Raw genomic sequence first — 25,968 nt, forward strand, 5'->3', positions numbered from 1 at the left:
CAGAGGGATGTATGGGCGTTTTCTGCCCATGCTTTTAACTCTAGACGCGCCGCTTTTAAAGGCTTAGCATTATCTAGGCTTATCGTAGCTTGCTCTCTGGCTTGCCTTGCCAAGGAGTTGGCTATCTCGTTACCCCTAATCCCTTTATGTCCTGGTACCCATATAATGTTAACAGAACCATGGTGGGAGTAGTCGTTGATTGATTTTTTACACTGCAGGACAGTTTTTGATTTCACCGTCTTGCTTGTTATTGCTTTAATTGCTGCTTTACTGTCCGTTAGGATGTTTACAGTGATTGGCCTTGTGTTAGCTTTAAACCAGTTCAGACACTCTGTGATCGCTCGGATTTCGGCCTGTAGGATCGTATTATGATCCGGCAGTCGAAGGGAGATTCTAGTTTCCTGGTCTTCGATATATAGACCCAGACCCGTTCTCCCCCCTAGAACGGCCCCGTCTGTGAACCCACAGCTTCCAGTTGGCATCCGTTCTAGGGTTCCATCGATCCACATGTCCCTGTCTGGTATTAAAATTTCACACAAGGCGGATTCAATTGTTTCAGGTATACGGTCTGATACAATATGATCTATTGACTCACCCGTTGTAACCTGTAATATGTTTTGGTGGTATGTTTGGTGGTCTCTTACGATCCACTCGCTCATCGACTTAAGTCTTATAGCTGCGATGGCTGCCTCATACCTTACCTGAATTTCTATTGGGTGGACAAATAAAATTGTCTCTAAAGCCCTAGTTGGTGTAGTCCTCATTGCCCCGCTAATACTTAAGCAGCACGTTCTTTGGACTTTTTGCAGTACTTTTACGTTGCATTTCTTGTCCGTAGCTGTCCACCATACCACAGAAGCGTAAGTTAGAATCGGTCTAATTACGCTTCTGTATAACCAGTGTGTCATCCTAGGATTGAAACCCCATTTTGAGCCTATAGCTCTTCTGCAGGTTGACCAACATCTGTGGGCTTTATTAGCCCTTTCCTGAATATGGTCTCTCCATTTAAGTTTCCTGTCTAGAATTACTCCCAGGTACTTAATTGTTGTAGAAATGTTTATCATCTTATCTAGGAAAACGGGTTCTTCGTAAGCTCCTATTTTCGTTTTCCTAGTGAATAGACATAATTCTGTTTTTTCCGGGTTGACATTTAGACCTCTCGGTCTAGCCCAGTTGTATGCTATTTTTAGAGCCGTTTCGGCCCTTCTACAGAGTATATTTGGATTCTTTCCCCTAAGAAGTATTATAACGTCGTCTGCATAGCAGATGGGTTCAAATCCTTCGTCGGTTAAGTTCCTTAGTAGACTATTTATGGTGGTAACCCATAGGAGAGGTGATAGTATTCCTCCCTGTGGCGTCCCCTGACCAACTTTGTCTCTTTTTGTTACGTCTTGTAGCGCGCAGCTTATCCATCTATTCCTTAGCATGTGGTCTATCCAGTGCCTCAAGGCCCGGTTTACCTGAAACTCGTCTAAGGAGTGGATTAGCGTTTCGGTGCTGACGTTGTTGAACGCTCCTTCGATGTCGATGCAAACTGCGAGAGTATACAATTTCATCTCGAAGGTTCTCTCTATGTGGTGTACTACCTCATGTAATGCGGTTTCCACTGATCTACCTTTTACGTATGCATGTTGTTTGTACTTGAGCATATCGTTAGGGATGTTACTCTTTATCATGGTGTCGACCGTCCGTTCCATTGTTTTGAGTAAGAATGAAGTTAAACTTATCGGACGATAAGATTTTGGTATTGCATAACTTGACTTGCCGGGCTTGGGAATGAATACTACCCTTGCCTCTTGCCAGGCCAATGGAGTATACGCAAAGTTTAAGCAAGCATTGAAAATCTCGACCAGATTGGACGAAATATAGTCCACTTCCCTTTGAAGTAAGGCTGGGAAAATCTGGTCTGGTCCCGCTGCTTTGTATGGTGAGAAGCTCATTATTGCTTCTTTAATCATCAAGTTGTTGATTTTTGGTGCTTCTTCTGATGCATAAGCTATCTCCATCGGTGACACTGTATGTGCCGTAGTACTCGACGGGAAGTGCGTTCTCATCAGAAGGCTTAGAGTTTCCTCGGCTGTTTCCATCTTTTTACCCGTCTCATCAACCAGAAGCTCGGGTTGTGAGTGAGTTTTAGATAGAAACTTTTTAATTTTAGAGACGTCATTCACGCTATCTACCTGTTCACAAAAAAGCTTCCAGGAGTTCCGTTTGGCGTTTCTTGTCATTTTGTTGTATTCTTTTAGTTTTGTTTGGTAGTTGTCCCAGAATACAGCTGCTTTTTTACGTTTTGCCCTATTGTAAAGTCTTCGGACCTCTTTGCCTTTGTTACGAATTTCCCCTGTCATCCAGGGTTTTTCGTAGGCAGATTTCCTCTCTCGAAGTGGACAACTTTCTTCGAAAGACCTTACTAGAGCCTCTGTTAGTTTATTGACATTCCTATCAATACCTTCTTTGCTTAGGCAAACCTCAACTTCTTGCCCTAGTCTATCTTTAACTTGTTTTCCGAATTTAGCCCAATTAGTTTTGGATTTATTTCGGAAAGTTATCGGATTCGGCGGTGGCCTTGATATTTTAAAACTAAAACTAAATATTTCTTAATATGTGTGGTATTTTGTTATATAATTGAAACAATTAAAGCCCCAATAAACATGTGCTTCTTTGATTTCAAAAACAAAAGTTTGAAACAGCTTCTCCTTTTTCAATGAATTTTTAGCGAACCCAAACATGTTTTCAAGAATTCTACTTTTTGCGTGAAATTATCCATTAAGTAGAATGATATGAGTACTTTCAAATTGAAAATGTAACGATTTTTCATTAATGTTTTTTAATATATTCAATCAAATGTGAAAAAATATTAGTTTTATATATTCTAATAATTTATAGACATTTCCTTGTTTTTTCTTTACATTTACCGGTGACACTAACATTGCAAACAAAAACAAATTCCTATGTGGTTGTTGTTGAGTTGTATTCGTTGTAGTATTTACTCTACCTTCTTTGTTCTACCATGCTTCATTTCTGGCATAATAAAAATAAAAGAATATAGAATGCCGAGCCAATTTCGAACTAGGTTGCCCTTTTCTTCTTTATTCTTTTATTTTTATTATGTCAGAAATGAAGCAAGGCAAGAAAGCCGGACGATGAGGCTGCTTATGTACACAGGCCTTTATTGTGGCCTGTTTCACTAACATGGCATTTACACAGGACAGATTGTCTGTAAATACAACTCTGATTTACTAATACATACAAACATTTGGCTAGTTGCCTCGGCACTGTCTGGTAATTTTCGTAGACAGCAAACATGGACATTTCTGAATAAATGAAAACAAAACTATTTCATATAACAAAACAGACAACAGGACAGGGATGAAACAAAACAAAAACAAAATGTGTGAACGGAAAACAAAAAGAAATCGACGATTTTTAATCATAATTTTAAAACTGTTTTTGCAGTTGTCTGAACGCCTACGTCACACAGGCAAGTTTTGGGTTTTTGGCAATCAATACATGTACTCAACCGTCCTGTCATGTGTAAACGCAGGGTAAGACGATTCAAATTGTTCGAACTACTACCAAACTTTTGTTTTTTTTTTTTTTGAAAATATTTGTTTCATTTGTGTTTTCAAACAAACAACAATTTTAAACAATAACAGGAGTTTGGTAGTAATTCGAACGAATTTGAGTTCGAATCGTCTCAAGAACATTAAGCAAGAAAGTCAATCACTTATGTACCGAGGACTTTTTCGAACTAGGTTGCCCCTTGCCTTTTAGTCTACTACCATAAATAATTTAATCAAGAAATCTAGTCGCTTATGTACCGAGGCCTAAAGTTGATCAGAGGGCATCTTATTGGAAAACCATAATAAAAGCAGAAAAGAACAGCTTAATCCACAAAATATGTGGTCATGTAGATCCAAATAGAAAAAGAAATAATATGGGGATGAAGTCTAGAGTTGGGCAATATTGGTCCTAGTTCCAAAACGTATGAGTGAAGATGACGATGCAATCGATTGGAACTACATAGTGAACTAAATCGTTCAATTGAACTAAATTGACACAACTCTAATGAAGTCCAACATGGATTGTGACTAGCAGTAGATGATGTCGGGATTTGATGTTTCTATAGTAAGGGGTATACTATGAATTGAAATTGAGGCTTTTGTTAATCTGAATGAAATAGATATGTGTGCAAAGATATTAGTGTTAGATTCAATTTAATTGGAAAATAATAAGATAAGTTACGGTGATATAAAGACCAGAACAGAATGAAAGCCATGCGTTTACTCCAAATAAATCCTCATAAAGAAGGTTAATTCGGTTAACCCAGCAAACAGCTTTACATGACGTCAAGCTCAGTACAATGATTTTAGGTCTAACAGCAGCTTCATTCTGTTTTGGCTCTAAGTGTTCCATTAATAGTTTGGTGCCGATTTCATTTATACATAAAACCCAAAAAAAAACACTCCCGAAAATGTGCCCGTTTCGATGCTTTACTAACTTACCTAGTTATAAAGGTCATAATCATCAAGAGATAGCCCAAAGAAAATATGAACCAGACAACTATGAATATTTGATAAACCACAAACCAACCGCCAAATTCTCGAGGCTAAAGTAAAAGAGATAAAAAGACAGGTAAATTAAATATTATAATAAAAAGAATAGCAAAACTGTAGCCTACCTGTTGAGGCTGGAACGTTGGTACATAATCACCAAAACCAATTGTTGTGGTTGTTACATAGGAATAATAGAAGGCCAATGAAAATGGCCAGTCCTCAAAATATGAAAATACCCATGAAGGTATTAACAAAAATAACGTTATTCCCGGAACCAATGCTATGAGAACCGTTGTTATTAGACCCAATTGTGGCGGTACATAGTGGACGTCATGGGTCATTTTGTACTTTTTATAACGTCGATATATGGCAGAAAACTGTGATGGGGACAAAAAATATGAACTTATTAACATTTTAAGTGTTTAAATATATTGCTACAAAAATCTTTACCGTTTTTCCAAAATATTCACCCAAACCAGCAAATAATATACCATTAATTGGTATGCCTATCACCGAATAAACAATCATTATCATACGTCCCAGGGTGGTGGACGGTGATATATTTCCATAACCGACCGTTGAGCACACCGTAAAGGCAAAAAAGAATGAATGATAAAATGTCCATGTGTAGGGTATTTCATATTCATCATTCCGATAGTCTGTAACGGGTTTGCCACAATATTCCGTAATACGTTCCAATACTTCATTTTGTGTTGTGACATTTTTATCATCCAACTGTTCGAGGATATATTCTGTAAAAAAAAGAAAACATTCATTATACTATTTATTCATCTTGAAGAGATAAATTGAAAAACATATTGCAAATCACCAAGGGGTTATTCTGAACAAAAATTCCTCGTGAGTTTTCTCACTTTCTCCTTTAAGTAGAAACGGCAGAAAGACAAAACCCACGTTCAGAATAGCCTCACAAATGTTTATGTAAATGCAAATTTAAATCTCTGATTGCAAATTTCTGTGCCACGCAAAACTCGCTCTCAATTCCCTTATCACATTACATCTCAAGGTCATTTCTCAAAATTAACAAATAAAATTCCACTGGCCAGCACAAAAAGTTCAATATCAATGTCAATTTACAACAAACAAATGAAAAAAATCTAAATAAATGAAATCCCCTATAAAACTGCACATTGTCGGCAAACATTTCCGTCCAACTAATCAATTTAAATCATTGCAAATCAAATTGGTTTAAAAAAAATGTAATCAAATCATTTGTAGGCAAAACACACCTAAATTTACGTTTAATCAAACAATTAACCTAACACAATGGATTCTTATCACTTGTTTTTAATCGGTCAGACTAGTGGATCACTGCCGACACAATAATAACGCCCAGAATGAATGAAACAGACTAATTAATGTAAACGTTTTATGTAATTTAAATGATTCAGTTAACCAGAGATGATACGATATGCTGATCAAATTACATGGATTAGGAAATTGTTACGTTAACGATCTGTATTTGCGGAAGAGTTGCTGGAATGTACGATGGGAATAACATTGACATTCAAAATAAATGCCCCAACAAAAAGGATGTGGAAGTCGTGTCAGGTGGTGTTGTGATTTCACTGATTGTTTTAATGTAAACAAGTAAAAAAGCATTAAGTTCGGCCGGGCCGAACTTTTCATACCCTCCACCATAAAATATTCATTGCTGTCCCCAACTTTAAGTGAGTACGTTAAAATACCAGATAATGTACATAAAATGCTTCATTCAGGAGGTCCTTTTTTATGGTGCCTATATCTAACTGTTGACAATTTTTGTTGGGCTAGAAATTGGGAGGTACTGTTATATAGGGGTTATAATAAAACATGGGCCTATGTTGACAGTTTTTGATGGGAGCCTTTAATGTCAAATAACTCCTAATTCGGTTAAAAATTGCAGCTAGAATCCTCAAAATACCGAAAATTGGTACATAACATGGGAACTTCAAATGTCATTAACAGCTAGTTCGGAGGTATGTGGGCTATACGAAAATATGAACTTAAATGAACAATTTTTGTTGCAGAATTTTTGTTGACTTTTAAATTTCAAATTACAGAAAGTTCGTCCAAAAAATAAAGCTAAGATACGGAAAATCTTGAGTTTTGTTTTGGGGCTATACAAAAACATGGACCTACGTTGGTTAAACATTTTAAGTAAAATCCTCAAAGTACCGAAAATCGGGAAGTATCGTTATATTGGAGCTATGTTGAAAATTGTTGATGCAGATGTGTGGTGACCACTACAACCTTCAAATGTCAAATTACAGTTAGGTCTGTTAAAAATTGTAGCTAAAATTGCCAAATTACTGAAAATTGGGAGGTACCGTTACATAGGAGCTATATCCGAACATGGACCTATGTTGACAATTTTTGATGGAGAGGTGTTGCGACCACAAAGAACTTCAAATGTCAAATTACTGCTAGTTCGGTTTAATATTGTAGCTAAAATCATCAAATTACTGAAAATCGGGAGGTACCGTTATATGGGGGCTTTCTTGACAATTTTTGGTGGAGAGGTGTGGTGACCACTAAGAATTTCAAATGTTCAAAATACAGATAATTCGGTTAAAACTTGTTGGTAAAATTCTCAAAATACCTGAAATCGGGCGGTAACGTTATATGGGGGCTATTCCAAAACGTGGACCTATGTCCACTAGTTATATAAGTTTATTGACATTTAAGAACCCTAAATGTCAACTGATAGCTAAATCGGTCTGAAAATGTAGATAAAAACGTCAAAATGCCGTAAATCGGGGTTACCGTTATATGGGGGCTATACCAAAACGTGGACCTAGGTCCACAACTTTTGTTATATAAGTTTAGTTACACTTAAGAACCCTAAATGTCAAATTATATCTATATCGGTCTGATATATGTGGACATAGGTCCACGTTTTGGACAAGTTTTGTCACATAAGTTTGTTGACATTTAAGAACTTCAAATGTCAAATTATAGCTAAATCGGTCTGAAAATGTAGTTAAAACCGTCAAAATACCGTAAATCGGGGGTACCGTTATATGGGGGCTATACCAAAACGTAGACCTATGTCCACAACTTTTGTTATATAAGTTTATTGACATTTAAGAACCCTAAATGTCAAATTATAGCTACATTGGTCTGAAAATGTAGCTAAAAACGTCAAAATGCCGTAAATCGGGGGTTGCCGTTATATGGGGGCTATACCAAAACGTGGACCTATGTCCACAATTTTTGTTATATAAGTTTATTGACACTTAAGAACCCTATATGTCAAATTATAGCCAAATCGGTCTGAAAATGTAGCTAAAAACGTCAAAATACCGTAAATCGGGGGGTACCGTTATATGGGGGCTATACCAAAACGTGGACCGACATAGCCCATCATCGAACTTGACCTGCCTGCAAACAAAAGACGCATCTTCCCAAAATTTCAGCGTCCTATCTCCATTTTTGTGGATGCTAGAGAGATTACCACAGACGGACGGACGTGCTCAGATCGACTTAGAATTTTACCCTGATCAAGAATATATATACTTTATAGGGTCGCAAATGAGTATTTCAATGCGTTACAAACGGAAAAACAAACTTAATATACTCTCCATACTATGGTGGAGGGTATAAAAAGAGCTCCGTCCGTTATATTTAAAGTGAAGTTGGGCTCTTTGTAGAAATTCTAAAGGCCTCGTTGGCCTGGCTGACGTACTTGTACACGAACTTGTTCCGGCACATCTGAACAAATTCGAACGCTAAATCGTTCAGATTTCGTTCCGATTTCTATACGATTTTTCATAGGGGAATTCGTTCAGATTTCGAAGAGAAGTTTGGAAGTAAATTTCCCTTCGAATATACCAATTTTTTCTTCGATTTCGGTACGAATTCGGATTGATATGTCGGAAATAAATTTCCCTTCGCACAACAACCACCTTTGGTATATATCTAACAGCAAGGGTTGGTTTCATTTTAGTTTCTTGTCGAAAAACAAAATGGTTGGTTATAAAATTCGCATACAATTTTTTTTAATATTTTAAATGTATTGTTACGAATGTAACTGATAGGTTTATGTTAGTTTAGTTTTATTTCCGTTAATTTAAAAATTTGAATTATAACGTAAAGTTTGTATTACGCATTTACTATATTTAAGCAACAACAACTACCATGTAGAACTCTCTTCATCATTCTAGTCGTTACATTACCTTTTGTTAATGTTCTTTTGTTTGTTTTGCCACAATAATGTAATTATCGTTTAGTTCCTACTTCTTGTATTTCGTGTAGTTGTTTGTTGTTGTAATTACGTCATTACTGTGCTTGTCTACTTGTATGTATGTGAGTATGGTTGTTCGCTTAGTGCGAATGTGCGTCTGTGTGTTCGCTGCACAGATTCGAGAGGTTGCCATATGTTCTAGATATTTCTATACCAAGGAGATTTTGGGTATAAATAGAGTTACGAATGGCAACATTGAGTTGAGTTGTGTTCTAAGCGTTGAACTGAACAGATCGGTTAAATAAGAGCTGCGTGCTAACTAGAGACTTGCTGTGTGCTTTGTAATTAAAGTCGGTTCTGAATAAGTGTAATAAAGTAAATAAAGCATTGTAGAAACGTAATCTAAAACGAACCCTGTTTTATTTGGTACAAATCGTATCGGGGAATAAAACAACGTCTACACGGACATTAGTTAAATCTAATTCCGTAACAGTATGTAAATGCAACATATAATAATTTAATGGCCTGTTTCAGAACTGCAAGAATCTACTAATTTTTACTATTTTTTCTGATAACATAAAGGAACAAATGTTATCGTAGTAAAAAATAGTAGCATCTTGCAGGTTCTGAAACAGAGCACAAGCTAGTGCAGATAGACTCAACATATTCGTACACAAAGTTTACATTGTTCTATAAGCATTGTATAACTTCAAAATGATAACAACAGTGAAAATCATTAGAAACGTTTGAAAATACAATCTTCTAATAAAAAAACATTACAAAGAAAACATTGATCAATAAAAAAGAGGCGTCAGAGAATTTTTTTTCCTTCGCTATTCATACGACATTATTCCAAAATCGTTCAGAAATCTTTACAAAGATTCGGAAGGTATCTCCGATTTTCATACTACATTATTGCGAAATCGTTCAGAAATCTGTAAGAAAACTCGGAAAAAATTCGACTTCCGAATTTCCCAAGGAATTTTTTCCGATTTCGTTCCAAATTCTGACCGAAATCGAGCCGAGTTCGCTCCGACATTTCGGTCCGAAATTATGTCAACCACTTCATACAAGTTTCGTTAAGATATCGAAATCACATGAAAAACATATGAAAACACATCCAACCTTTCAGTTAAGTTGGGCGCCATTTCTGATAAAATAATCAAGAAAACTTCGATCTATATTGCGCTTGCTCTTTTATCAAAACCAAACTTTACTGAAAAGTTGGATGTTTTTCAGCTTGAGTAAAGTTGGGCGGCATTTTTGATAAAAGATTAAAAGAGCAAGTACAACATAGATCGAATTCTTCTTTATTCTTTTATCGGAAATTACGCCCAACTTTACTCAAACGTTGGATGTGTTGTCGTTGTGAGTCTTTGTCATCAGCACACACGCAGCACTTAACACCTGACGTTGCTGTTTGTTGCTGGATTCCAAGGAAATAGCGGATTCCATGGCCGCGGCTGTACATTAAACCAAGCTCAATCACAACTGCAGCTTACATCATTGTTGCAATGTTCTGAGGAAGGATCACACCAGAAGTGGAGGTGGGGGATTAACTTTCCTATTGCACCAGTCTGTTCAATACAGACCTATCTCGCTTTAGCCTGACAACTGCAGCTTACAGCGTTGTTACAATGTTCTGAGGAAGGATCACACCAGAAGTTGAGGTGGGGGATAAACTTCCCTATTGCACCAGTCTGTTCAATACAGACCTATCTCGCTTTAGCCTGACTCTAATGACCCGTACATGGAATGTATGGGGGTAGCAGTCAGGTGTGGAACTGCCTAGGTAGAGTTGCTCCAGGTTATAGGCCCAACATTAGCTCGCTTTTACTAGGCGTTTACACACAGACAGTATTGGCAAGACAATAGCAAAGTTACAAACCATTTTCACCAATACATTCATACTTTTCTCTATACATATTTAAAATTTTATAAATGTATTTGTGAAAAAGGTTTGTATTTTTGCTATTGTCGTGCCAATACTGGCATTTGTAAACGCAGGGTTAGAAGTTCATAACGGCCAAGTCTTGGGGGACTTTAATGCACGTCATGTGTTGTGGCATTCGATCCTCGGAAACGAACAGAGGGATATAGTGCTGCTGGGCAGATTGATAGCTCTACATTTTGCACGGTCAATGAGGACGCCCCACCAGAATTAGCGAAGAATGTAACTGTTTGTCAGACACCTGGGGCTCAATTCTGCTTCTATGAAAATGTGGAATCAAACATTTTCTAATACCCTAGACAGACGGCAGCGTTAATTTGCATTAACTGCCTTAATTCAAATTAATTCGAGCATTATCCACATTTTTAATGCACAAAATCAAAGGAAATTTAAACTGAATTTAGCAATTTCAATATGGCAATGCTGTTGAAATTCAATTGTCTTTTGTCAAATTTCCATGTTTAAGAAAATAAAAATGGAAAGCAAATCAGCAAGTTTCGCGTTTCTTCAAAATAAATAGTGGTTTTTCGCGAGTAGAATAGCAGCTAATCGTTTTTCACGCCTTCTAACAGATCTCTTTTTCAAATTTTTATTTTCACAAAAAAATTCATTACCCACCATACCAATTCTATCGAAAATTATATCTTCTTCAAATGTTTTTATAAAGTTTTGCAATATTTTTATAATATTAAAAAGACTCAAAAATATCGCGAATAAATTAAATTTATTTTTGCTTCATCGTGGTGAAAAGGTCAATGGTAGAAAGTGTATTTGTTTCGCATATTTTGGCGAACTTTTGTAAAGCTTTATGAAATGGTCTGCTGGATACAAACAAACAACACAAACAGCTGTTTCATAAATGCAGAAACTATCGTCTGTCAGGGTGAAAAATTAATTCAAATTAGGACATTTTTAATGCAAATTAACTCTGCCGTCTGTCTAGGGTATAAAGGAGAAAAATTTCTAATGAAAAAAATTATAAATAAAATATTTTTCATTCCAAAATTTCATAGAACGAGAATCTAGCCCCTGGTCTGACAAATGACATCACCTACCAACCCGACAACTCGTCGTTTTTCTTAGGTCAGACCATATCCTCATAATTTTGTCCATCATCAGACTGCCCGATTTCATCACCTCTGTTTCAGAGAGTACACTAATCACCTCTTCAGAGATCTGCCCAACCATTCTGATGTTCGGGTAGGAGAAAGGAAGTTCAACCGCTCGCCATATATCTGCTGATCGACTAGCCGAAGTGAGACAAAATTTCCCAGCAGAGGCGGGTTAGCAAATTAGCGTGCCAACCCCTGTAACTCCACAGCTAAGAAATGAATACTGGAAGTTAAAAGGTTGGTTGGTGAGCATAAGCGGAAAGGGACCTAAATCATTCGAAGAGTTGCAACTTTGGAACACGAAAAGGTCACTCACGGTTAAGTCACTCTCGAACTCTGGAAAGAAGGAAGATAGGACCTCAGTTACGGTGACCGACCCGTAGAGGTGCGCAAATTATTTTTATCGACAGTTTATTGAGCATTCCGGAATTGACAGGACGAAGAGAACAGTACTCCGACGCATTAGAATTCTTACTGTCGAGGATGAACCACAAAAATGTCGAGGATGAACCACGATGATGTTGCAAATGACATCTGGAACGCTAAATCATCCATCTGCATGGTAACGTTGTGCATTTAGTCGAGTACTTCACTAAATGGTGGTCCCGCTACTGAAGCCAGGCAAGGATGCCTGCAGAGGTGATTCGTACAGACCGATTTCGCTTTTTTCGCCCGTAGCAAAGACCCTTGAGGCTTTAATCCTCCCCAGCGTCAGAAATAGCTATCCAGCTGCCGATGAGAGCAAGGTTGAAGATTCTACCAGAGCAAGCCGTGATGGTGTCGCTTGACTTTTCAAATGCCTTTCATACTGTCAAGCACTCCACGTTGTTTGAGGACATCGAGCAGACTACCCTCTGGCCAAGTTTGTGACGTTGGATAATCAATTTATGAGTGGACGCCAGTCGTACGTGCAATTCAGGAACAAGAATTCCAAGTCCCGTAGGTTGAAACAGAGAGTACTCCAAGGTGGGGTGATATGTCTGGAACTTTTCAGATCATAATGTATGGGGGTGTTTAAAAGGATTGGTTTCATAAGCTGCCACGCCTGGTTGCCTTGCTTTCCTGCTTCATTTCTGACATAACATAAAAGAATAAAGAAGGCCGAGCCAATTTCGAACTAGGTTGCCCTTTTCTTCTTTATTCTTTTATTTTTGTTATGTCAGAAATGAAGCAGGAAACCAAGGCAACCAGGCGAGGCAACTTATGTACCCAGCCCTTAAGATCTTGGCGTCGGGCACTATCCCTGTAGTGGGATTCTCTAAGGAATTTTTGGTTACCGACAAAAGTAGGTAAATTTAAAACGCAAAATCATGAATGAAAAGTACCAATAAAAGTTGTCAACACTTTTGCTATCGAGAGTACCTAGCAACAACCTTATTTTGGTCGGTAACTTACCGACAAATTTCATTAATTACAAAAACGTAAGCATTTTAAATTTTACCGATTTTCGTCGGTAACCAAAAATTGCGTTAGAGAATTCCACTACTGATGTCATTTGTGAAAGGCTGATTTGCTATTTGACTGATCTTACCACTATGCGAGAAATATTCAAATTTCTGCCATTAAATCTACGTCAACCCTGTTCACCACATGGGCTAGAGAGGTGAGCACTTAAGTCATTTCTGGTAAAAGACTAAAGACCAAGTTCGACCTAATTCAAATGTGGTTCTGAAATTTCTTTATTCGTTTTCCAGAAATGACTTCAGCCAGAAAGCCATCCGCTTATGTGTCGAGGCCTTTAGTTGAATGTCATGGTCGATAGTAAGGGTCACATTCGACAGCAACTAGGTCCTCAAGTCCCTAGCCGACAGCGCTTGGGGTGTAGATAAAGAAACATTTTTGACCACGTATAACGCGATTAATCGGTCTAGGGTAAACTATGCGCCGACTGTGCAACGATATGGAAAAATATTCAAACCTGTCAGAAAGCTGTCTTGAGATATGCAACAGAGTGCCTCCTCACGTCTGCAGTGGACCATCTATATGAGGAGACAAATATTCTTCCTGTACAGCAACACAAAAGTGTGCTCTCGTTGCAGCACCTGCTCGGGTATTACCGCGAGAGCCATCCCAATCAGCATATGGTGGATAGGACCTCCATACCCAGGCATGTCAGGAGGGATCTTCATAATCTAGAAATAGATGTCCAACGTTACAAGTCTATCAAGCAGGTTTAAATAGCATTCACACAGATGCGCTCGCAGATGCCATAAACAACTACCGTGTGAATGCGGTCCTCGGAAGACATCTTTTATCTACATGTTCGGGTGTTACCGTGAGAGTCATCCCAATCAGCATTTGGTGGATAGGACCTCCCCACCCAGGCATGTCAGGGGGAATCTTCATGATCTAGAAATAGATGTCCGACGTTACAAGCCTATTAAGCAGGTTTAAATAGCATTCACACGGATGCAGTCGCAGATGCGATAAACAACTACCGTGTGAATGCGGTCCTCGGAAAACATATATTATCTATCGCAGCTAAACAGCTTCAGCTGCCACGACAAACCATAGTAGTTACCAGCAAAAATTTTGCATCCACGGATGCAGTTAAATCAGTACAAGTGTTCAGTACAAATGCCGCGGATTTATATTATTTTTATAAATTCCACAATGAATTTTACAAGAGAGCGCGCAGAATGAAGCACTTCATTTTGCTTCCCAGCACGTAGCTAGGAAGCACTCCATTTTGCTTCCCAGCACGCAGCTAGAAAGCACTCTATCCAAAGGTGCAAAAAAACGCAAGCCATTGCCAAATATCCCAGAATAAATAAAATCCATTTATTATACATATGTGAAAAGCAAGAATATTAAGAACTTTATTATAAAACTTTATTATAAAAATTATAAAAATGTTTCCATTAATTTTAATTGAAACTAAATCTTCTTCCCCCTTCTCCTCTGTATTTTATACAACCGCCACTGATTTTACTTCATCATCAAAACGATTTTTATGTTGCCTTCCCATATCTAGTTCAGCTTTTGAAATGAACTCCAACTACACTTCATAAAGAATTTCCGTCTTAAGAATTACCACAAAAATGTTTGCAAGTTCAGTTATCTATGTTTATGTATTTTTTATTTTATAACAAATTCTTCGAAATGTATACACTCTTGTTTGTCTTTTGAAGAAATGTGTCGTCTGTAGGGATCAACCAACTGTTTTTTGTAGGGATCTCTAAAGCAAATGCGTACAAAATTATCGAACGGAGTGCAATTTTCATAACTCCGTGTGGATTGCATCGAAGGATGTAGTGAAATCATAACTCTACATTGCACAACTTCCTTTTTTTGCTGGGTAGTGTTGGGTCGACTACGCCCGTCTAAATTCCTATAGGGCAAGGATCGATGTCATCGTGCAGAACATATGGCCAACATCCAACATAGGTGCACGACACACCTTTTCACCTTTTTAATCTACCCTGCCAAGCCTACTCCACTAACTCTAGTAGCTTTGTGGCTACAACGCATTGAAGCAGCCACTTTCCTAGAACGGGAGATAGACCCAGAGCCAGACTAAGCAGAAAAAGAAGGTTTCGTGAAATAAATTAGGTTAGGTTAAATTAGGCATTCTTAGATCGACACCCACACTAAAGTAAAATCATGAAATTTCTGTATTGAACAACGCAATTTGTTTCACGAAACCACTCCAGTGTGTCCATCGACAAATCCACTCAATCATGGTATAAAGCCGTAAACACATCTAACGTTTGAGTAAAGTTGGACGTCATTTCTGATAAAAGAATAAAGGAAATTCGATCGCTTGCCTTTTTATTCTTTTATTAGAAATGACGCCCAACTTTACTCATGCGTTGGATGTGGTTTAAGCTTGATAACAACATACATTGCTCAATGCTTTTAGGACCCTAAACCTGGTTTAGACTATGCACTTATACGATGCTTAAGTACATTATCTCGATTTGTTTGACATATAATGTATGAAAATGGCAAATTAAATTGACTGGCGGTATTATTGATTGATTTATCAAGATTGATTGATTTATCAAATCCAGATTTAAGTTGTCATTTTCGTACAATATATGTCAAATAAATCGGAATATGTACTTAATCATCGTATAAGTGTCTAATTTAAAAGGCGTTTTACAACATCATAAAGACTTTAAGCCGCATTTACAATTAACTCGTTAAAAATGCGTCATTTAAGTCGTTAATATCATTGAGCTTCTGTCAAATAAATGACTTTTTTGCCCCAAATACCTACTTCTTTTAGGTGCAAATATAAAATATATTTTATGTATTTCAAGGCTTCCCGTACATTTTTCTTTCTACGGAAGCTCAAAACGAACCACTGTGGATTTTCTAAGTGCAACATAGGTGTTCTTGTTTATTTGATTTCCGGATTACTAAAAAAAATAACTGGGCATATGCAACATACGTCACGTCTACCGGTTACCTTCACACAAGCACAAGCTATCGTTGCCACCAGCCATTATATCATTCAGTCATCAGTCAGATTATCAAATTAATTTAAATGTTTACAGCAGCATTTTCATGCTTGATACGTTGAGGTTTTGCAGACCAAAGAGAACAACAGCGACAACTAAAAAGTGTGAAACACACTTACAACAAACGTATGACTACAATAGCTATATGTGAAAAATATCACAAATATATGAATGAAATGCGAGCTTACAAAATAAATGACATTTGACGCTAATGGTTTTTATTAAATTTATTTTAAATTATGAAAAATTGTTTGAGCAAATAAATGACATTATCTAAGAAATTGTCTTCCTTACAAATAATATCAAAGAGAAAGATATTCTAGAGCTTTGGCATTGTAAAAGCGATATGTCTTGCTTCATGAGATTAAGTTTATGTTTAGTATTTTGAAATCATGAAATTTTAAAATTATGTGCGAGTGTTCTTTTTTTATTCTTCATTAACTAGCGTTAATTAATAAAGAGTCGGCAAGTGTTTAGTAAGTAAATATCACGAGCGACTGATTATACAAATCACAGTTTTTGACTAATTTGTGGCAAGTAAAAATGTGTGTCCAGTGACGCATCAATCACTTTAAAAAAATTATGGCAAAAATACTTTAAAACTATTCTCAGAATATTCTCATGATATATTATAAAATCGTGGACAAATAAGCAGCTTAACATTCTTGCTTAATAGTACGTTTACATTTACAAAATAGAGTGGATTTCATTTGAATTGTAAGCAATGACATTGACAGTTGAAATGGAGTAGACTTCTTAAAGGTAAACGTACTACATAAAGTCATAACAAAGACCAAGGGCTCAATTCTGTTTCTATGAAAATGTGAAATGAAAACTTTTATAAAGGAGAAAACTGTCAACCAAAAAAAAAAAATATAAAGGATATATTTTACATTTCAAATTTTCATAGAGCAAGAATCCAGCCCCAATTCAAATTTGGTTGGGATATTTATTTATTCCTTTACCAGAAATGACTGAAAACCTCAATACATAAAGGCCTGGGTACATAAGCAGCCTCGCATTGCTTGCCTGCTTCATTTCATGACATAATAAAAATAAAAGAATAAAGAGGGGAGTACATAAGCTGCCTTGCCGGCTTACCTTGCTTGCTTCTGATAAAAGAATAAAAAAGAAAAGGGCAACCCAGTTCGAAATTTGCTTTTATTTTTATTATGTCAGAAATGAAGCAGGAAAGCAAGGCAATCAGGCAAGGCAGCTTATGTACACAGGCCTTAAAGGCCTCGACACATAAGAAAGCATGGCATTTTTGCTTAAGTCATATCTGGTAAATGACTATAGACCAAGTTCGACCTAATTCAAATGTGATTCTGAAATCTTTTTATTAGGTCAAACTTGGTATTTAGTCTTTAATCAGATATGACTTCAGCAAGAATGCTTCTTATGTGTCGAGGCCTTAAAGAAGGTCGAGCAAATTTCGAACTGGGTTGCCCTTTTCTTTTTTATTCTTTTATCAGAAGCAAGCAACGCAAGCAGGCGAAGCAGCTTATGTACCTATGTCTTAAGAGGCATGACATTCTTCATCCCGGTCCACACAGAAGCTATTTCAATGGAATAACTTCATGAAATTAGGCGTTCTTGGATCAAGTTCCATACTAAAATAATTTTATGAAATTGCTGTAGTGGGAACTCGATCTGATTGTGGACCGGGTCTTGCTTAAGTAATTTCTGGCAAGAATAAAGTACGGCTCTATTAAAAGAATAAATAACAAAGGCAATCGAGTTCGAATTTGTTTCGGCCGTTCTTTACTCTTTTACCCAAAATGAAGCTACGGAAGCAAGAAAAATCCATTGAGTTTTGGCCTTTAAGCCAGACAGCGAGGCTTATTATTTACCGAGGCCTTAAAGTACAAAACTCAATCAGCTCGTCACTTGCTTTGTTAGCTTTGTTCTAGTAAAATCATGGCACAATAAGAAGGTACAGCGACAAAAACAGCTGATTTTCAGACTAGTTGCAAAATGCATTATTGTGAATAAAATCTCATACAAAATTTAAACAAGCAATTCACAGCACTGCATTATTGTGATCAAATTTGACGTTTGGTATGATTTGATGTAAGACCTTCTTATTCCACCATGAGTAAAATAATAAATGAAAAAGGGCAAACTATTTCGATTTTGTCTCGGTCGTTCTTTGTTCTTTTAACAGAAATGAAGCGACGCAAACAAAAAAATCCACTGAGTTTTGGCCTTAAAGGTCTTGGCACATAAGAAGCATGACATTCTTGCTTAAGTCATTTCTGACCCAGCAATCCACGACGTGGAGAGACTCGTTATGGAGATGGGGAGCTCATGCCTCATAATCCTAGGATGTGACGCCAATGCTCACCATTTTCATTAAGTTATCAGCGACACAAATGACTGCGGTACGTCCGCATTCGGGTTTATTTTAAGACATAATCTTAGAATATGTAACAAAATAGGTGGTTATCGATAAAACTCTCATTAACAAAAACGAATCCCTCATTATTGACTGGAAAGTATCTGAGGAGGGGTCTTTTTCGAAACACCGGAAGATACTCCTTCAAGTCTGTATTCGACAACCACAAAAGAGAAATCCACGAAAAACTGATTGGAACAAATTTACTAAATTAGCTAACTCCAAGCTATTATCGTTCAATAGTCATCTAGCTAATATTAGGAAGATTAGCAGAAGACTTTACAACAAAGCCAATAAAACGAAGTTGTTCACAGATTGGTGAACCACAAAGTGTCTTTCAATAAGTACACACGGTGCACCGTGTACAACAATGAAATAAAGAAGACGAAAGGCGTCGACACATAAGAAGCATGGCATTCTTGCTTAAGTCATATCTGGTAAATGACTAAAGACCAAGTTCGACCCAATTCAAATGTAATTCTGAAATCTTTTTATTAGGTCGAACTTGGTCTTTACTATTTTATCAGATATAACTTCAGTAAGAATGCCATGTTTCTTATGTGTCGAGGCCTTAAGCGCAGATCTTGGAACTGCTTTAGTGAGTCGATAGAGGGAGTAATGGACGTAGTCAAATACCGTAGGGTATTCTCGAAGGACCCCAAATTAGTATTAAACGGGAAGATGGCACATGGAATGACTCCGGTGCAGAAAGTTTGGATCTTCTACCCAATACACACTTCCCTGCACGTTGCATTCGTTGCATAGCGCCCAAACGATCCAACAGCACACACAGCCAGGCGCCGAGGAGATGATAGTCATCAACGAAATCATAAGTCGTCCTAAGATAGCTTGGGCAAATAAACACTTTCAAGCTTTTTAAATCGACCGGTCTAGACGGCTACAAAATGGGCTGAAGGTTCCCAAAGCGGGGAAGTCAACCCACACACTCCCCAAAGTCTGTAGACTTATCATCCTAGCTTCCTTTCTATTGAAACCCATAGAAAGGAAGCGGGACCTTCGAATCAGGGCCAGGCTTTCAAGTACTGTAATAAGTCCAGCCTAACATGCCTATATCAAATGCAAATCGGTGGAGACCCCACTGAATGATGTCTGGGTTTTATCGAGGGGAATATGGAAGGCTCCACCTACCATAGTACGCCCAGTTCTTCTTTATGGTTCTCTGGTATGGTAGAATGATTTGAGCAAGACACCGTTTCTTCATAAACTAAATAATGTCCAAAGAACGGCATCATCAAAAATCACCGCTGCCATGAAAAGCACTCCAAAGGCGGCCCTGAATGTACTACTTGACCTTCATCCATTGAAAGTAAGAGATTCAAGAGAGTATGAACCGGCAGGCAAAAGTGCTCTCCGACTCAAGGAGATAAATTTATGGCGCTGCTTCGAGTATGGTCACGCTGCAATTTTACTACGATCGGGACTACCATTGGAATCGGAGGTAATCAGTGATTATATATCATAAAAGCTATACTTCAAAATTGAGGTCTGGACCCACAACCTCCCCACCTACTGCAAGCATAGTGGAAAATACCGATGGCTCCAAAATGGAATCGGGAACAGTAGGAACGTGGAAGGAAGTTTTCCATGTTGAGGTCACTGTAGAATAAGGTCAATGTCGTGAAAATGAGAAGGATGGATGAGAAACAGAGACAATCGAGCACTTATTGTGTCGCTGCCCAATGCTCACGGCCCGGAGACTGTGAATCATGGGTGAACTCACGATCCAATCTCTGACAACCTGCTGCCAAACCAAACTAACAAGGCTGCTTTTTCTTGCCAAGAGCCTGAAGTGGCTTCAGCGAGAATAAAATACTGCACGAAAAAGTGGTAATCTTTCTTTCTCTACACCTAAATATTCAATATATTTTCAAATCTTATTTATATAAATTCTTCCTTCTTTCCACGGCACCTGTTTTTCTCTATAACTTAACTGTTACGACAAATATGCGTCCTTTAACCAACCCTACCCTCTGCCTTTCTGTCTTCGCCCTTATAATTTCAAGTTAGGTTTGAGGATATACTCTAAGAAAAAAAAAATAAGTGGCCTTCATTTATATACAATACACACTTCCCTGCACGAATCTCAATCCAGACAAATTATTTTGCACAACTTCGACGGACAGCTATAATTCAAAATCTTTTACGTCAAAACACTTTCATCATTAAAGTTTATGATTTCTTTTGCCCATAAAAGTCGCAGATAAAGTCCGCACCATAAACTTCATCTATATGGCATATATAATAATTTTTATACTACTGATATGTGACGGCTACCAACTAATTCTAAGGTGACGGAATTTTCAACTTCTAGTCTTAATTTTTTGCTAGGTTAAGAAGTGTCACAATCGTAAAAATAATTTCATATAATTTTGATGGGCATTGATTGATTTTCAACTAACAGTAGTATGAAAATTATGATCATCAACCATTGATAATAAAAGGCGAATTTTGATTTTTGTTAGACCTTTCCAGAGGTGCTACTTTGCGTATTATATTACACCGGAAATCGTGCGTAGCTCATAACGACGTTTGATGTTTAATATCCATTTTTTTCAAAATTGTAAGCATATTATATTTTTTTTTAATTCTGTGATTTGTATTGGCACGATTTTATTACGGGTTTAATAGCCAAAAAATATGTGTTAATTTCTTATATCAACACAATAAAAATGATCTAATTAATCACGCAAGTTTCTTATCCCAGCTGACGATTATGAGCTTTTATTATGAGTTAAGAGGTTAAACTTTGCCCATGCCACTGACTTGATTTTAAATGGGTTTAGCTTTAGCAGAAGTTATAATCACACAAACTCACACTTTTTTATGTGATTATAGAAAAAAAAATGATGGCAACGCAATTTTGCACGCTATATCCACAGTTTATAATAACCAGTCGGGCGCCAGATTTTGTCTTACAGAAATCTGAAGATAATATCCTGAAAAATCGTGTTAATATACGACTATTTTTTACGTTTTTAAAGGTCTCATAAGCGGATGGAATTCTTCCTTAAGTAAATTCTGAAACTAGTCTTGTGTGACATTCGACTAAAGTATAGTACACATTGACAAGCAAAACTGACAGTCATCGAGGTCTATTTCGTGAATATCAAAGCCAAACTGAAAAATTTCTTCTGTAATATCTAAATAATACCGTATATATTGTATTTAAAAGGTTTTTTGCTATATAAAAGTTCTTATTTGCCGGAAAATTGTCCTAAAAGTACGTTGGCTGTCATTTTTGACTGATAGTGTGTACGCCCCTTAAGGGCACGTGGCTGTCGCCATATCAACAAACCATGTTGATGACGCTGTGTTTGATGGAAGACACTCATCGAGCGTGCTGGATGTGCGATCAACCCGGGAAGCAAACAATGTCTCAGATCACTACCTTGTTGCAGCATAGGTACGTAACCGATAAAACCTACCAAAACAAAAAAAAAAAAAAAAAACGAACATGTACAACTCGTAAGTTGGACATCGGTAAGCTGAAATCACAACACACAATGAAGCCATACCTCGTCCCGATAACATATCAGCACAGTGGCAAAGTATTGCCTACTTTATACCAACAACTGCAAAATCATTACTTGGATACAAGAGTCCTCCACCAAGGAATCCATAGTATGACCAGTAGTGTCGTGCTACTACCGAAGGGAAAAATACGGTATATAGGACAATCAGTAGCAACACGAAAGGCACGAGAGAGGTATCGGGAGAAAAGGAGACACTTATTTTTCCATGGCCAAAAGAAAGAAATGGAAAAGCGGGAGTGTAAAAAAATCGAGATGTGGAGGAGCCAGAATGAATGCTGAAAATTCTACCAAAGAGTAAAATATCAAACTGATGGCTTTGGCGCAGGTACATTCTTCTGTAGAGAGGAGTAAGGTGCTCAGGTTGGTATCCAATACTAGCGAAGACGACGAACATACCACCGACCCGATGCCAGAAAATGTCATTGATGGTATACCGCCCGGCCAAGATGAGGTTAAGGCAGCAATAAACCGCCTAAAAACAATAAGGCAGCTAGCGCCGATGACTTACCAGCCGAGCTGTTTGGAGACGGCACGCTGATAACACATAAATGCACACAAATATAAATGTGCCTGATGAGCTTTGCCATTCGAACCATGAAGACCCAAGGGTTACAGAACTTACTCTTAAAGTCGACAGGTTAGTAGCGAACGTAAGCGGAAAAATTGGTCTAGCCACTGGCAGAAGTAATGCAACATTGGTAAAGGATTAAGTAAATTGTGGGCAATGCACAGTGGATCCACTTGTATGGAGAAAGTGGCCAAAAATATTTAGAGTGTAAAAATCAAGCCAATGCGCCGGTTACGGCTTTGTGATGCTGCGAAGAGTGTTTTAAGAAACCACGAGCGTAACATTCTCCCCCCTTTCCCCTCAGGAGGGGGTATACGGTAAGAATTGTTTTATGCTGTTAATACAAAATGACATGTACAAAGGTCCCGATTATCTTATGATGCAAAAATAGGCTTGGGGAAACAAAACAATCTCCAAAACAACATAAAATCGAACCAATTTAGCGGGTTAAAAAATCAACATTTTTGTCTGAAAATTGGTAAAATTTTTAATATAGATCTTATAGAGTTCTTCCTGGAAGGCGCGTACCGCCAACTTAAGACGAATATGGAAGAAGATTTCTTCATCTTGCCACAGATGCCAATTACGTTAATGTACGTGGTCAGATAACAGAGTTATAGGCTAAAGTATCCTTTACTCTATCAAGCAAGAAAAATTTCAGAAAGTTATCTAACGATATTTTTTTAAGAATTTGCAAGAAAGTCAGCTGTTTCGCAAATATATGAAAATTGTTTTTGTTTCTTTCTATATTTTAAACCAAATGGAACCAGGGTTTCGGAGTCGGAGTCTACGAGTCGGAGTCGAGCAATTTTGCTGGAGTCGGAGTCTGAGTCGGAAAAAATAACTCCACTCCGACTCCGGGCAAAATTTTTTCCACGTTATAGAAACATAAGATTAAATTTGGAACAAGGACATTTTCTTAAATCATTATTTATTTTAAAGAAAATTATAAGAAAACATATAGCAAACGGTATTTTATACTAATTTAAAGGACAATTCACAGGATATTTACTATCCTCTGAAGTGTAGTCTATTCATCCCTATTTTGTTGATCCAAATGATTCTTTACATTTGAGCAAACAAAAGTAAAGTTCTATGACAATAAAATTAAGATTGGACCTTTAACCTCTTTCGTCAGAAGTCTTACAGATTTTCTCACAAAGGTCTATTGGTATTCTCAACCTGTTTTTTATGAGAAATCATCCTTGTCCTCTATTAAAGGCATTGTGGTCTTTATGTATTTCGGTAAATTTCGCATAATCTATTAACTATATATGAAATTCAGATTAAATTCGTTGTTTGTCAACGACAGATTCATCCCGCCATAACTCAGAAGTCTGACAAACGGCGAATCTTTCTTCTAGGATTCTTTATGTACTCAATGAGGGCATTAGACGTAGACATTCAAATAACCGGATCTGTCCGCCAGGAACAGACATAGTTCATGTGTATCCGAGTTTTCTACACAATCAATAAAGGACAATGGATAAAGGACAATGGAAACTGACAATATCGATTTCTTGTCTTAGTGGACCGACCCTACATAAAATTTTCCTAGCAACATTTTTGTAGAATATTTTCATGCTAATTTTTTCGTGTGCTAATTTTTTGCTTCCAGAAAACATCTGTCTGCCTACGTGATGGGTTGTTTACACAATATATCTTTCAATTTCAATAAAAGTATCCACTCCACACCAAAGTTCAAAATGTGAGCGCTGAATTTTAGTATAAATAGTATAGCATAGAATATGTGATCAAATTTTTATGTCGATCGGAACAATATTGCCATAGTATAAGCGCTGGATGGGAACAATTTATTTTATTTTGTATGCAGCAAATAAACTGTGTTTTTCTCGAAATCGGCCACCAAAATATATGACAATTGGCTTATCAGTTTTCGCGGTAGAGTTAGCTGGCACCGCAAAATGCTTTAATAAAAACAGGGTTTCGTAGACGGTCTCAAAACTTCGTAATATTTTTCGCTTTCAGATGAAAAAAAAAAAATCACGCAAAAAGTTACGTAGTTTTCTCGGAAGAAATCATGAAAAATGACTTTTTGAGCTTTACAACTGGGGGTCTACTTTTAAGGCTAAGCGTACTAAAATGTTGGGTTACTTCCAGTTTGAATTGATTATAATTTTTATTGCATGTAGTCCTTATGATTTGTATTGCCCCTTCATTTTCACATATTTTGAAAGCTTAAAGATTTTCTCACGCAGAAGAATTCCGTCCAGAATATACTCGTGCAAAAAAGGAAAACCGACAAAAACTTTCGAGTCGTCGGATTTCCTTTTTCAGATGCATTAGTGGTCATTAAGCTCGATTTCCAACGAGAAATTAATTAAAAATTATTACTAAAAATGATCTTCACCTAAAAAGGCAAAATTTTCAAAAAAAAAAACTTTCTAAATTTCCTATTTTCAATGTAAGATTCGGCAGAAACAATATTGATATGTTCGAATGTATTCGAAGGAATGCCCTTTCTAATGAATATGTAAGGATTAGCCTATATAGGCCATTTTTTTAGTGGTATAGGAATTCACTCTCGGAGTCGGAACCCGGAGTCGTGAAAAAACTCGTCTGGAGTCGGAGTCGAGCCAAAAATACCTCGACTCCGAAACCCTGAATGGAACAAAAACATAAATTTTAAATTGACATTTTACTTAGGCCATATTTACATTAGGCAATTTTCCTTGCGACAATTGTCAGTTTGGTGGTGAGAGAGTGTGTTGAGAGGCAAAGGGTTACCATATGCCTCACCTCTCTCTCCAGCAAAATGACACTTGCCGCAAGGAAAAATGTAAATATGGACTTATTTAAAGCAATAATCCTTTAGGGCGAAACCTATAGCTCTGCGTGTTGCGTGTGCGTTCAAAAATACATGTATTTCAAATTGAAAACAACAACAAATACATGTATTTTGTTTTTGTATTTTTGAACGCACGAGCCACGCAGAGCTATAGGTTTCGCCCTTAGAATCTAAAAAATTAGAAATTTTCTTGCTCAAAAATAGGTGTCTTTTTACGTGATAATTTGTAACAATCAAAAGTTTAATAAAAGGGAGTGAAATGAGAGAACAATTTTGACAGTTGGTTGCTGAGAACTTGCTAAAGGTTGCTACAAGATTTTTCCCGGCAACATTTAGCAAGGTCGATCAGCTGTTTTTTAATAATCTGCAAA

General features: G+C 37.2%; 1 protein-coding gene across 1 annotated transcript in view; it reads right to left on the bottom strand.

The window, feature by feature from the left end:
- The window catches only part of Ork1 (open rectifier K[+] channel 1), a 91,668-nt gene that overhangs the window by 9,354 nt on the left and 56,346 nt on the right, over nt 1–25,968 (bottom strand). The window contains exons 3-5 of the mRNA XM_073973189.1: nt 5,007–5,308; nt 4,682–4,933; nt 4,506–4,609 (exon numbers count right to left, since the gene is read on the bottom strand). Of these exons, the coding sequence (XP_073829290.1) occupies nt 4,506–4,609; nt 4,682–4,933; nt 5,007–5,308 (658 nt within the window). The remainder of the gene's footprint in view (nt 1–4,505; nt 4,610–4,681; nt 4,934–5,006; nt 5,309–25,968) is intronic.

Source organism: Musca autumnalis, unplaced genomic scaffold (genome assembly GCF_047663935.1).
Source record: "Musca autumnalis isolate F117 unplaced genomic scaffold, ASM4766393v1 scaffold_3, whole genome shotgun sequence".
Taxonomy (NCBI): domain Eukaryota; kingdom Metazoa; phylum Arthropoda; class Insecta; order Diptera; family Muscidae; genus Musca; species Musca autumnalis.